Source organism: Carya illinoinensis, chromosome 11 (assembly GCF_018687715.1).
Source record: "Carya illinoinensis cultivar Pawnee chromosome 11, C.illinoinensisPawnee_v1, whole genome shotgun sequence".
In the NCBI taxonomy this organism is placed as follows: Eukaryota; Viridiplantae; Streptophyta; class Magnoliopsida; order Fagales; family Juglandaceae; genus Carya; species Carya illinoinensis.
This window is the reverse complement of record NC_056762.1, coordinates 8,480,923-8,496,456: the sequence shown is the minus strand read 5'-3', so window position 1 is coordinate 8,496,456 and position 15,534 is coordinate 8,480,923. Positions and strand designations below refer to the sequence as shown.

The 15,534-nt window shown below is 37.2% G+C and overlaps 1 protein-coding gene across 1 annotated transcript; it reads right to left on the bottom strand.

Moving 5' to 3' along the window:
• Nucleotides 1–11,413: 11,413 nt before the first annotated feature.
• Nucleotides 11,414–14,783, bottom strand: LOC122282895 (cyclic dof factor 3-like). The gene is made up of 2 exons (XM_043094957.1): nt 14,504–14,783; nt 11,414–13,128 (listed from the first exon to the last, which is right to left on the bottom strand). The coding sequence occupies exons 1-2, from the start codon at nt 14,669–14,671 to the stop codon at nt 11,857–11,859; spliced, it is 1,440 nt and encodes a 479-aa protein (XP_042950891.1). The 5' UTR covers nt 14,672–14,783; the 3' UTR covers nt 11,414–11,856.
• Nucleotides 14,784–15,534: the final 751 nt, after the last annotated feature.

Below are 15,534 nucleotides of genomic sequence, written 5' to 3'. Positions count from 1 at the left end.
GGAGGAGGATGTAACCAAGACAACATTTAAAACCCATCACGGCCATTATGAGTTTCTAGTAATGCCTTTTGGGCTAACTAACGCCCCAACCACTTTCCAAGGGCTCATGAACGAGATTTTCTAGTCTTATCTAAGGAAGTTTATAATTTTTTTTTTTTTATGACATATTGATTTACAGCAAGACACCAGAGGAACACTTGTCTCATCTCAAGGTAGTGCTGGAAACACTAGCAGCACACACGTTGTTTGCCAAGAAAGGTAAGTGTAAGTTTAGGTGCAATGAGATTGAGTGCCTGGGCACCTAGTCTCGACTGAAAGGGTGAAAACTGATCCCTCTAAAATTCAAGTTATGCTAAAATGGCCTTTACCTAATTCCCTTAAGTCCTTGAGAGGCTTTTTTGGGCCCAAGGGGTATTACAGAAAATTTATTATGCACTATGGGATATTGTTGGGCCCCTCACTGCCTTGTTAAAAAAGAATTGTTTCAAGTGGACAACAACAGCCTCAAAGGCCTTCAATGAGCTAAAAACTGCAATTACTAAGCCCTCAATCCTTACCGGACTTTACTAAACCCTTCCTAATTGAGTATAATGTTTTAGGGGTGGGTATTGGGATTGTCTTAATGCAAGAGGGCAGACCTTGGCTTATCTTAGCCATGCCCTCAAGGGAAGAGCCTTAGACCTTTCTACTTATGAGAAGGAGTTAATGGCTCTGGTGTTTGCTGTCAAAAAGTGGAGGCCATATGTGTTGGGCAGGTCATTTGTGGTGAAGACAGAACAATAAAGTCATAGTTTATGTTGGAGTAGAAAATTGGTACTCCTACCAAGCAAAAGTGGATAAGTAAGCTGCTTGGATATGATTTCTCTATTGAGTACAAAAAGAGAAGAGAAAATAAAGCAGCAAATGCTTTATCTAGGCAACTTGAGGGGGAAGAAGGGGATTCTCTAGCAGGGATCATAGTTTAAGACCCGATGTGGTTATAAGACCTCTTGACTTCTATTGGTTGAAGTTTGCCAAAAGCTACAGCAAGGGTAGCTTGGGGATCAAGTATTTTCAATGGTGAATGGGTTGCTGCTTAAAATGGGAAGAATTTATTTGTCAAAAAATTCACCCTTTAAATAGCAAGTTTTATATTACACACATGATATTCCATAGGGGGACATATAGGTTATCAAAAAACTCTCCACAGGGCCAAGGCTAACTTTTATTGGCCTAGCGTGAAGAAGGATTTGAAGGCTTACGTTAGGAAATGTCCAACTTACCAACAGTGTAAAATAGAGAATGTCCACCCTGCTAGTCTATTACAGCCTCTGCCTATATCCACTAAAAGTTGAATAGACATATCGATGGACTTCATAAACTCTTTACCTACTTTTTGGGGATTTTCAGTCATCTCGGTTGTGGTAGATAGACTGACTAAGTACTTACACTTCATTCCACTCTCCCACCCTTATACTGCATCCACAATGGTCAAGGCCTTCATTTCCCAAGTTTTTAAACTTCATGGGATGCCCTCTACCATTGTGACAGATCGGGATGATATTTTCACTAGCTCATTTTGGAAAGAAATTTTCAAGCTACACGAGACTCACCTAGCCTACAGTTTAGCTTACCATCCCCCATCTGATGGCCAGACAGAAGTTGTAAACAGGGTAATTCAGTAATATTTAAGGTGCTCTGTGAGCCATCGCCCTAATGAGTGGGCCTCTTAGCTAGCATGGGGGGAGTGGTGGTATAACACCAACCTCCAATCTTCCACCCAGATCATACCCTACGAGGCCTTATATGGAGTTCTCCCACCTATTTTACAACAGTATGTGATTGGGACTACTCAAAACCCAAAGGTGCACAGGCAGCTAAGTAGGGTTGTGCAAAATTTCAAAATTTTCGATTCCATCTGAACTCCGCTCCGATTCTGACTTCAACGAAGTCGGAGTTTTCAGAAGTCGGAATTGGAGTCGGTGTAGCTTTAAGTACATGTTCGGAGGTTAGAGTCGGAGTAGTTAATTGCTCCAAATTCTGACTCTGACTTTTTTTTCAATTAAAACAGATGCAAAATGACGTCGTTTTGAATTTGGTTTTTTTATTTTTTTATTTTTATTTTTTTATAATTTAGTAATTGGCCCCTTTATTAAACGGCACCATTCCATTTAACTAGGAATGTCGTCATTTCACTATGGCCTATTGCATTAAGCACTTCTCTTCAGTTCTGCACTTCTCTTCAGTTCTTCACTTCTCTTCATTTACCCCTCCTCCTCGCCCCCTCGCCTCAAGACCTCAGACTCAAACTCAAATCACAGTGGCACAGCCTCACACGATGGCCCTCAGTCTCCTCGGAATAGCCTTTCATTTCTGTCTTAGCTCTTCACACCGCTGCAGTGCCGCTTTGTCTTGCCACCGCCCTACATCCTGCCGAGTGCAGTGCCCACTGGTCAGTGCAGTCTTCCTAGTTCCCAACTGGTAATTTTAGGTTAACTAATGTAATGTAATGATCCCTTGTTCAGTTGTTCTTCAATTCAATTTGTTGGTGTATGAATTTAATTCACTATATGTAACTAGGATGAAAATGCAGTAACAACATGGTTGTTATAGGAAAGTAAATGGGGTTGCATGCAAACTGTTTGTGAAAATGCCTCAAGTAAACTTTAATTCGGTCATTTGATCACTAACAATTTAAATGGGGTTGCATGCAAACTTTTTAGACAGCCAATTCATTCAACTGATTTAAAAATGTCAATTGTATAAATTAAAAACACATTTCCATCCAACCATATTATATTCGCTAGTAGTTACGAACCTACAATAAGATAATTGATAGTGTGTTGTGTTGTGTCTGCATTATGGTTGGATGCAATTGAAAAGAACAATAGAGTTTGTCAGATAAAGAAACTCATCATCTAGTAGAGTTTGACGATGCAATTGCTATGCAAGCAGATTCCTTTCTGCCTTCACATGCTCGACCTAAAAGGGAGAAGAGCCAATTGGAAATAAATATAGCATCTCCGATTTCTTAAGTTTTTTCATAGCATAAACATGACCTATTTCCTTTTCCTGACAAACTCTTACCTGTGGCACAAAAACAAAGTTTACATTGCTTGATATACAAATGTATAGCTTAATATGGGACAATAAGAGAGTGAAAGAAAAAGGATATTGTCAATCTCATCTATATCCCTTTCAGTCCCAGACAACAAAACCTAAGGTCCGCAACTCACAAGATGCATTTCAGACCTAATTTGTTTTTGAGTCAAGATCATTAGAGGCTTGGTAATGAGTCTAGCTTGTTTTGATTCCTGTTAGGTATCCAATTGGAAATGGGTTTTGTTTAGTAATTAGAAATCTTTGTCCTTTCCTAATAGGAGGCGGTCCACATTGTGCTAGGATTATGTTTCTATTAAGTGAGCCTTGTTAGAAGAATTAGGACAACTTGATTAATGAAAGTTACCACAAGATGACCCATGCCAATAACTGCCTAGTGGCAACAAACCCACAAGGAGCACCCCTGCCTTTCTTGAAAAGAAGGGGACACAACTTATGCCAATTACTTTTCTCACTTTCCTATTGTCACAAAACCTCTCGTGCCAATAATGGCATAGCTCTTCTGTAGAACCTATCAACTATCACGTATGAGAAGTTGATAGCAATTGCATCGTCAAACTCTACTGTTCTTTTAAAGAATCTTCATATATGAGACAAAAAAAAATACCCATTTGATATGTTAAACAAAGTAAATAGTAAATCCGACTGTATTTACAGCTTCGCTCTAATTTTATTTTATTTATAGTATTTACATTTTTTTTATTTAGCAACTAACTCTCTCCTTTTAATTTAATTTTTCAGCTTCTTTAATTTCAAATAGTATAGATGCTAGACCTAGTGGAAGTAGAAATTGTGGAGACAATGCCAGTGCTCCTACACTGGCGGGGGCTTCCACCCCAACGACAGGGTGTACTTCCACCCCTAGAGCCCCATCTAGGGCAGCATCTAGAGCAACTACTTCCTGTGCAAATAGTCGACTCTCAGTAGATATAGAAGGAGAAGATGAAGATATGTTCAATGAAGAGGAAGAGATGACAGATGTGCCCATTGAGCATGATCAACCACCACGGCCTTCTAAAAAACAATCGTGGACGTGGGAACATTTCACTAAAATTCTTAGTGATCATGTGAACCCCTAGGCAAGATGCAACCACTATGGACAACTTTGTGGTTGCCATTCAAAAAAACAAGGCACGAGTGTATTAATAGCACATCTTACTGGTTGCCAACGGTATAAGATCGCGAAGGGATTGGCGACCATTGGCACTAATCAAACCAAGCTTAGTTATGAAACTCAAATGGCAACTGATGGTGGCCCTTCACATGTTAAGAAGCTTATAATTCCTCAATATAATGAGAAGATGTTGCGGGAATTACTTGTAGAGATGATCATTACTGATGAGATGCCTTTACCATAGTTGACAAAAAAGGCTTTAACAAATTTGTGCACTGTCTTGAGCCATGTTTTCCCATGCCTTCATGGTATACGGTTATGTGAGATTGTTTGAAGAGGCATGTGAGGGAAAAGACGGAAATGAAGGAGATGTTTAGTTGGACTAGCCAGAGAATGTCATTCACCACTGATACATGGACGTCCATACAAAATATGGGCTACATGTGTATCACAGCCCACTTTATTGACAATGAGTGGATGCTGCATAAACGAATAATTGGATTTAAAGAGATTGTTGATCACAAGGGTGCATCCATTGGTGCAATGATGGATGATTGTATTCAGGACTGGGGTATTAAAAAAGTCATTTGTATCACAGTTGACAATGTCAGTGCCAATGACACTGCAATTGAGTGGTTCAAGAGGAATACAACGGTAAAAGATGATATCATTCGTGGACATGAGTTCCTACATGTTCAATGATGTGCTCATATCATCAATCTCATTTTTTCTGAAGGGTTGAAGGAGGTTGATGATTCAATTACAAAAATCTGCAACATTGTGAGATATGTGAGGGCTTCGCCCTAAAGGCTTGGCAAGTTTAAGGCGATAGCATAATAGCTTCAGATTCCATCTTCTGTCATGTTGTGTTTGAATGTTCCGACTCGATGGAACTCGACATATATGATGTTGGAGGTGGCGCAGAAGTACGAAAGAAAGTTTCGAAGAATGGGGGTTTGAGTTATGCTTTGATGGAGTCTACTAGGGGGAGAAGGGGGCTCGGTGCGCCTGATGCAGTTGATTGGGATCGTGTGAAGTTTTTTGTTGATTTTTTGAAATTTTTTTATTATACAACTATGCGGATATTTGGATCCAAATATTGTACTGCGAACTTGTACTTCGACGAGCTTTCAAGGATTCATGAACACCTGCAACAGAGTTATGCTAATAGTGAGGGACTTTTATTTGCTACGGCTATGAGAATGAAATCAAAATATGATAAATATTAGGAGGATATTGTGAATATAAATAGATTATTACTTGTGGATGCAATCCTTGACCCCCCATATAAGTTGGAAATTATACAATTTTTCTTTATTGACATCCTTGGGGAGGAGAAAGCTGAAGAGTTTATTAGAGAGCTGAGAAAGGATATTGATGACTTATATAGCCACTACAACAATAATGGTCATCCTTCTTCAGCAAGTGGTAGCCGTAGCTCCTCACACCTGACCAATTCGACCTCTTCCTATGATTACACTGCTTCTGCTGCAGCTATTTCATCACCATTGGTGCAGTGATATCATCAAAAGCGTGCATCGAGAAATATTATACAGTGTAGGTCTGAGGTTGAACGCTATTTGAAGGAAGATATCGAGGCATCTAGTGATGCATTTCAGTTATTAACTTGGTGGAAGGTTCATTCCACCAAGTTTGCTATTCTTTCCCATATAGCCCAAAATCTGCTAGCTATTCATATAACTACGGTTGCATCTGAGTCAGCTTTAACACTAGAGGTCGTGTGTTGGATGCTTATTGGAGTTCATTGTTAGCTTCAACTGTGGAGACCCTTATTTGCACACAAAACTGGCTATGTGAAATGCCCATTAGAGTAAATATCATTGATCCCAAGAGCTATAGGCTTGAATCAAGTAACTTTATAGTTTATATGCTTTTGAATGATAATTTAAATATTTGTAATGTTTTAATTATTCAACTTCTAATTTTTATGATTTTGTAGACATACTTGTGAACCCTAGCATAGTTGCGGATGAGTGATAATTGTGGATGAGTTACAAGTTACATGGATGAGGAGTTGTGTTCATGTGTTGTAGTGATGCTATTCAGGTACTATATTAGTATTTTTAAGTTATTTAAAAAATTATTGACCATTTCATAAATCATACTATATTTTTTAAATTTCATATGTATTATTTTGCAGATAAAAGCTTATGAGAACGAATGCCAAATGGTAGTGGCTATTGGCTTCAACTTCAAGAATCAAGACTTTGTTCCTTTATCGATATTCAAGAATCAAGACTTTATCAATGTTCAATTACTAATTTACTACTCTTTGGTTTTGTAATGTATGACTATATGGAATTTGATCAATGTCATTTGTATTTAAGTTTTTTTATTTTTTATTTTACATCATTTTTTTGAAATTGGAAGTCAATTAGGTGGTTAGGCCTTGGATTGCACATGGGCTTTCGGAGTCGGAATTGGGCCGAAGCCCAACCATACTCTGATCGGAGTTTCGACATCCGTTCGTATTTAGAGTCGGAGTGAAAATTTTTTCCAACTCCTATCGGAGTCAAAGGTGACCATTCCAACTCCGTCGAAGTTGGAGCCCACCCCTACAACTAAGGACTAGAGATGAAATTCTGGCTATCTTGAAAAAGAATTTATTTGTAGCTCAAGCATCCATGAAGTAATGGTACGACAACAGACATACACCCAGGGAATTTAAGATAGGGGATAGGGTGTACCTTAGGCTTCAAAAATACAAATAGCAGAGTGTATTCTAGTGCTCGAGCTCCAAGCTTTCCCCTCGATATTACGACCCCTTTGAAATTATGCAGCAAATTGGCTCTGTTGCCTACAAGTTGAAGTTGCGACCAAATTTCATGATACACCCAATATTCCATGTTTCTTCTCTCAAGTAGTGCGTGAGTTCCTCCACTATTACAACCACCATGTTACCTCCCTTGGATCCCCACGAAGCCCCTTGCGTAGAACCAGAAACCATCTTAGCCCGAAGGATGATAAAACACCAAAACAAGCCTTTGATCGAGATGATAGTGAAATGGAAGGGAGAAACAAAAGAGAACTTTACCTAGGTGCCAATCGAGCAGCTGCGAAGCCAATTCTTGACCTTGAGGGCAAGGTCTTTTGAAGAGGTGACAATTGTTGGCTTGGAGGTGTTTTGAAGAAGAAGAATCGTGATGTGATCTGATATACTTGCCTTTGTTTGTTTTACTTAGTTGAGTTTAGTTCAATTGTGTCGTAAGCCATATGAGTTGGGCTTTGTTTGGGATTTTGCTAGACAAGGGTCGATAGGTTTGCTTACTTATGTTTTAATCCTGTAATAGACAATACCGAGTCTACCTATAGTCCGCTTTAATGGATGCAACCCGATATTAGGGGCACCACCGTAATTTCCTTTACTAGGTTATGCCATCACTACGTAATACGAGAAATATTCTAGAAGTAATTTATAGAAGAATATTCACAAGGCTGTGCCTCTAGAGGTTCCAGTTTCCTCGAACAAACCAGGCTATCGTTTTGCTCATTTCACTCATTTCGATTGATATTTTCAGTTACATTGCATTTGGGTTCTTAACAAAACTATTTATTAATAAAAAAAAACATGAAAAATATTTTAAGAGTAAAAAATGAATGCAGTCTCTAATCCCAATCAAACCAAAAACGCACAATGAAACCAAAATACAAAGCAGAAGATTTAGGTTTACAAATAACTCTAAGTAATAGTTTTGATCAGTTAGAGGTAATATTGCCAAAGGAATGATATATTAGAAGGCAAAATATAGTTTGTCTTCAGAGTTTGAAGTCTCCATTATTGAGAGGGAAAGAGGAAAAAAACAAGAACAAAATAGGAAAAGAAAGCCTGAAGCTTGGTTCTTCTCTATTTCTTACTCTTCAAAAACAAAATAGGCAAAGAAAGCTTGAAGCTTGGTTCTTCTCTATTTCTTTCTTTTCGCAGGGGAATAGTTTTTTACGTTTCTGTCTAGAGATTTCAATGGGAAAGTAGTAAAGCTTCAGGTCTACATCTTCCTTTTGAAGAAGCCTTTTATTTGAAAGTATATTTCTTAGTTTCTTTCCTTTTGAGGCACTAAAATACATACCATTGTTATAATTCATAACTTTCATTTGAGATCTTTTCATATTTGCACAATTTTATGTGCAAAACTATTATTAGACCATTGCATGTGAAAGGTTTTTCAATCCTTTCAACAAAAACCACATCTTTTTTAAATCTCAGTTGGCTTCTAACTCAAATGGCCTATATCAAATAAAAAGTTGTTAAATTACTAATTGTTGCAAAAAGTTAAATTAATAGAAAAATGGTGAGCTTGATCGATCATTTAAATTATATTTTTTTAACACTCTTCCTCAAGTGTAATACTGAACATCATGTGGAAGTCAGCTCATTTTTTAGAAAAGAAATTTGAAATTTTAATATATGGTATAATAAGTAACCAATAGTACCAAAAACTTAAATCAATAGAAAATGGTGAATTTAAACATTTAAACTCATTTTCTGATAAAGATATTAGAAATGAAATGCTAAGTTTTCATTTGTTCAATGTGCTCATAATCCACCATTTTCTGCCATTTTTTGTTCATGATCTGCCACTTCTTGTACGCAATTTGAAAAACATAAAAAGCACTAGGCCAAGGGATAAGTTATAGTGGGAGTTTGACTAGGAGTCCCAACGATTAAAGTTCCTTTTCTCAACAAAGTCAACTTGATCAATAAGTGGCCATGCATATTAATTTCTTGCAAGCGCACTTTACCCAAATGATATTTAATTGATAATGGAGGTAATGGAAAACGAAGTCGAAAGACAAAGAAAATGGGGAAAAAAAAAAAAGAAAAGAAAAGAGAAGTCTGCTCAAGTTCATAAACCTTATCAACTCAAAAAGAAAATATCTAATCACATATTAATTTTAATATATGCACTAAGATCCTGAATTATGGTAAGAATTATTTACGAAAGTATCTTCAAATTTGGAGAGATCCCACTTGGTCAGAAATTAATGGGCATATTTTAATATTTTACTTTAGCTCAAAGGCTTCTACCAAACTGGTGCGGTTTGAAATAATATGCCTTTTTGGAACCAATTAGGAATAATGAATCTTGTTTAATTCCTCGTGAGTTTTGAGAATTCTCTTCTAAAATATGTCGTCTGTCCTTCAATAAATCAAGACTATCAATTTCAATTGAAATGGAGAGGATCTTATTCCCCTATCATTAGCCCTACATGGATACATTTATCTCCCATGCTCTTTAAGATTTCACTTTCATCAATTCCCTCATCCATTTAATAAACTAGATTACACATTTTACCTAAAGTACTAATAGATCCACTTTGCAAACTTTAATCAAATTTGACTGCTAAGATTATACCGCGTTGCCTTTTTTTTTTTTTTTTTTTGGTTTTTATGCAAATTTGCAAAGTATAGCTAGAGTTTAAGATGCAAAATGACAGAGTGTGGGTGAAAAGTATAATTATAATGGTTAAGGTGGACGAAAACCCTTGTACAATCTTGAAAATCGGATCTCAACGAATGATGCATATTGTGACTTTTTATAGCTTAAGATTGTAATGTGTTGAAAACTAGTAGTTTGAGTTATTACATTGTATAAAAGGTAAATATCTGTTGTCTTCTACATTTGGAGTCTTTTGTTGACTTTAGGATGCATGGTGTACGACATTTAAGAAAGTTTAATTTTTTTAGTTGAACCAAGGGGACATTACATTGTAATCATAAAAATAAAGGAGAATGACTTTCTTTACTAGTTGAAGTTTGAATATGAAAATTTCATTTCAACATTTACTTGTCCAAGAAGTCAAATTAATGGTGATTGAGAAGAAAGAGAGACTCGGGATATTTTAGCTGAGAATAAGAGTAACTAGCATATGCATCCCAAAAGTAGTGCTGATTATGCTGAACATTAAGCTTTTGATCGACTTTCTGTTCAAGTTGACATAATGAGGGCAGAAATCATTAAATTCATTCACGAGCACATATTATTCAAGTAAATGGCTAGAAATTGATGATGATAAATGCACACTTGAATCTTGACTCAGTCCTTCACCAATACTATATCTGCCCCATAAAGTTGAATCTATGCATATGGATGAAAAGTGATGGAAGATTGCTTTCCCATGAAAAAGAAAAGAGCATAAAGACAGAAAAGTAAAAGCAAGAGAGAATGCCAAAAGTATTTGTGGCATTATGTGCATTTGGGTCCCATAGCAGCTCATTTTATACATAAAATGTGGCCTGTATCACTTGTTGCTGAAAAAATATCTGTTTTGCTTTTGTCCTTGCTTGTTTTTCAGGGACATGCACCAATTTTTTCTCATGTATCCACCAAGTGTTACAAAGAAACTCGGATACATCTAGAGAGTAATCCAAATATCCATAAATGGTCTTGTCAATACAGAAAAACCATTCCGCGTTTTTGTCATTACCAAGAGGAGAATATCTCTCTTGCCAACACCACCATCTGATCTTCCATTAATCTATTTGCTGCAGATGTTACACCAGTACTGTTAAGTCTTTGAACCAAGAGTCAAATATCTTCTCTGTTTCTCTTCGCTTGAACCAAAGGGACATGATTTATCGTTTGCATAAGCTTAAAGAGTTTAAAATATGCAATTATGTTGGGCCTTTTTGTAGAGGGAACATCATAATAATTTCAGTGAGGAGAATAAAACAGGGGAAGAAGGGAGAGCAAGGAACTTTGTTCCTACATTCCACCTTTTCTGTGCTAATTGCTTCTACTCTGAGCTTGAAAAAGATTGAAACTTTGGCCACTTTTCGAATTTGATTCAAGTTTATCCTCACAAGGAAGGGCCTAAAAAGACTTCGATTTTGCTGTTTCTGTCACCATCTATACTTTAGCCCCACGAGGAACCCCTACCTATTGCTGTCTTCAATAGTGGCACAGCTGTAAGGAATAACTACCACTGTTTTGGTACCATCCAAGCATTTATAATTGCATTTAGTCCTTTCAACTTCTGTTGTTAGTGATTCAATCTTGAATCCTACTGGATTTACTTTTTCTTCTATCTCATCGACAGCAAATTCTCCTTCTTACAATCTAGTTACTCCTATAATACAAGAAGACCAAAACCTTTTCTTTTCTTTTCTTTTTGATTGAATTCCACAAATAGTCTTGGTGACAAAAATATTGATTATTGCAGAAAGAAGCAGGGCAAATGGAATTTCAACCAAATAAAAAAGAGGGAAATGGATGGAAGTGATCCATTTTCCAGCATCATGAAAATTTTGAGTTCAGTACATCTGGGATTTTATAAATCTGAAGACCTTTCTCAAAACTCTGTACCATTATCTCACATACAAATAAATATGCACATGACCACTAACTCGGCAAACAAAATACATCAAAGGACATCTGTTCATACTGTTACAAGAAAGCAAATTAGTTCCCAGTTCCACTAGAAGTTCTAGATTAATTGGCTACCATTGAGAGTAAACCCTCTCCAGTTCTTGCTCCCAAATTAGCTTGCCAATTGGTTGCCAAAAGGCTGGCGAACCAAATTGACCTATGCTGGGTGACTGTTAGCACTTCACACTCGGTTGAAACTGAGTTGAATCCAACATCATACTTTCAACCTAAATGACCATTATGTCATAAACTACCACATTATGAAATCTCATGAAAGTTGAGGGATCTAGACAAGGCCGCAGGGTTTGCCCGCAACATTGGAGAGAGTTCAGCTACGTGGTTCTTCTCATCACTCTTTGATTTAAAGGCCTTGAACATTCCTCCCCCAATGTTAGATTCTTTCTTGATTCCAAGCGTTGCCCATATTGAACTCTTCGCAGCTTCACTTGGGTCATCAATCCTCAAAATTTTAGGAACCAAAACAGATCCGGTTTTCTGTTTTGATGGCTCTTTCTCTGAATTGTCTGATTTAAGCATGTCACTATCTCTTGAGTGCTTCCCCAATGTCGGAGAATTTTGACCAGAGCTTGGAGACTTTTGATTAGGAGAAGATTGTGGAGATAGCCAAGGAATGCTCCAAGTGCCAGGGACACCACAGTTCCAATAAGCTGCTGGATAGAATGGCATAGGAAATCCAGGAGGGCAGAGAGCTGGTGGGGGAACTGCAGAATTCCATGGATAAGGCCAAGGAACACCGGGGAGGCATGGAACTTGAGGAGGCAAACCATTAATGCTTTGCACAAATGCTTCTAGAGGGCGGTGTTTGCCTCCTTCCTCCATTGAATTTGAAATGGTAACAGAAGATCCGCTTGAGCAATCATCCCCATTTTCTCTACCTTTGCAAGGAACTGGAGTTCTTGATTCCTCAAGACTATGAAATCCATTGCGGGTACACTCCAAAACCTTCTTCTCCCCTAGATTCAAAATAGAAGCCATGGAGTCACATATGGGTGCATCTAAGCCAAAGCTGAGGACTCTACCATTGCTTTTCAGTGTGGGGTAGTGATCTCCATTTGGAGCATCAATTCTAGCAGCTTGGAGAGCATCTGAGATGGTGATATGACGAAAATGTGAGGCAGAGTTCTTGTTCTTGCGGCGTCCGGCTCCTACTGGCACATTCCTCATGGTACCACCAGCAGTCCAGTATCTTTGACAAGCTTTGCAGAAATGACGAGGCTGATTGACATTGTAATTATTATAGTAACAGAATTTTGTGTCCATGCTTTTGCAGCGAGGGCATGGGAGAATTTTATCCGGCTTCTTCAAGGTTTTCTCTTGTGAGTTGTTTGTATCACTCTGATCTTTCTCAGTCTTGGCAGGTTTTTCTGTTGCATTTTCTTCCTCCATAGAGGGTGTTTTAGGATTCACACTAGCATCAAGCAATGTTTCTGAATTTATCTGATCTTCTGTGTTCAGCGCTGGATCATTGTCTTGTTTCATCATCTCAGTGTCTTTCGCTGATGGTGAATCCTGCAAATCAAACATAGGTTGTCATTTAGTCAGTAACTAGTTACAAGTATTTAAAATAAGTACGTCAATTCAAATGGGAGCCCACTCAGCATGGTTGCACCAACATCGGTGGGCAAGCAACAAAGAAAAGTAAAGTAAAAATAAACTTAGAAATACATAGTGATTATCTGCAAAATCCAGATATTTGGAACTCGGTAGTTGTATATGCTTATTAATTTTGACAAAATCAAAGCCACATTAATACTACGCAATTTCATTAAGACTTCTGGAAATCTATAGAAGCAACTTACCCTGTTCTGTAAAATCAAAGTACAGTAGGAAACTTCTAGATAAATAGAGCAACGCCAATTCATAGCAGTATAAGACAACTAGTAACTAGAGTTTTTCATTTTAAAAAAATATTAGAGAAAATCCAGTTCAGAAAAGAAAATTTAATTAGAAGAAAATCAAACTCAGAAACTCTACAGAAAACGCTTTAAATATTTCACACTCATTTTGTAGATTGTAGAATGCTTGGGAACAATAAAAGTTAAATTGTCATAAGCAAAGAACCTCTCTCTTAGGTTGTTTTGGAAAAAACAAAGGCCCTCTGTCTCTGGAGGAGCTTGAGTGGCTAATTGGTCAAAAGGAGGAGAGCTTTTAAAACACGAAATCGAAACTGGAAGTAAAATAAAATCTTGAAACTTAAAAGTAAATAATTCTCAGAAGGGTTTGCCAAATTACATGATCGGAACAAAATAGGTTAAGGGAAAATGGAATACACTATACTTTTCTTCGAAAAACTAGTTCAAATAATCCAGAAACTGGTTTAAGACTCATTGCTTAGAGGACCAATTAATCAAAGAAATTTCTCAACAGCATCGAGAACAGGTATAAAACTTTTTAGAGCAACTAAAACATAGTAAGAAATTTGTGAGTGGAAACTGTACTCCAATTGGTTGCATACGGATTGATAAGGAAATCAAAAGTTCAGAATCTTAAAAAAAATTAGCTTTTCAAAACGTAAAACTCTAACGAATCTCAAATGTGTAGAAATTTGGCTTTCCCAAGCCCTCAATTTTGAAAAACCAAAAGAGAGAAATATCAACACCAAAGTCCAAAAATAAATGAATACTCCAAAAAAGCACCAGAATTAGATAAAAATGAAAGCGGTTTCTTCAGCGAGAAAGCAAAACTCAAAAAGGAAAACCCCAAATAAAATCCAGGGCCACAAAAGTGGAAAAAAAACTGCCACAGCCACTTTACCATCCCCATTTAAGATGATAGTGAAACAAGTAAAACCGACCAACCAGCACTTTCAACGTCATAAAAAATGAGTTTCCCTCAAATTTTCAGATAAAGGACACTAAAAACCTTATTTTCTCACTCTCTGTACCTTCTCTGATTCTTCTTCTTCTTCTTCTTCTTCTTCTTCGCTGCACCTTTCCTTCTCCCGAGCACTCGCCGACATGTCGTCTCCAGCGAAGGCCGGAGACTCGCCCTCAGAAGGCAAGGGAATTTTCTTGCCGAAGAGAGTGATGGCAGGGTCTTTATTTTCTTGCATTTTCTGGGGACGCAAACAGGGGAGGGGGAAAGGAAAAAACGCGCGAGGTTTTTCTTCGGGTTTGGGAGGGTCTCTCAGTTGGCATTGGACAATGGACGTAGTTGGAGTCGCAGTCCACGTTATCGATCCCGTTTAAACAAAGAGGTGGATGCCACGTCAGCACATGAGTTTGATTCTCAGCCACAAGTTTTTGTGGCCTCCAGATTTTCTCTCCTTTCTTTCCCCAATTTTTGATTCTGAGTCTCACTCCCCATCGCACAGAGACTTTGGTGCAACCAAGTTGTGTCCATCACTCCTTGGCGAGCCGCCGGGCATTGTCTTTTTTCTCTTTTGGGGGTAGTTACCTTTTCCCTTGAGGTACAGAAATTTGGATCCACTGTATACGTGGCACGTTGGGATTCGTGAAAAGGTAGATATAAATTTCATTTATAAAAATTGTTAAGTCTGCATGGAAATTGTCGATCCACATGTTTAATGTAATAATTGTAATTTTTTTTTAAAATATAATATTTTCATCATGTTATGATATAATATTAAATAATTAATAAATAAGTGAAAATAATACTTGAAGGAAAATATGATAAATAGTAATATTAATTTGAAAAATATCCATCAGCCTAACCACTGTTTTGTTGACATTAACATTAATTGACTAAATTTTGTCTTTGTACTTTTCGACCCTTTCCGAGTCTTATCTTCATAAAATACTCTTCTTATTTATTTTTCTTTGTATTTGTTAGATTAAAAAATGAGGACAATGTTACCTCGTGACTTTCTCCTCGGTAGAGAGGTTGTTTATTTTTTATAAATATGTTTTAAAATTTTATTTATAGATAATATAAGATTTATTTATTAAAACCTTT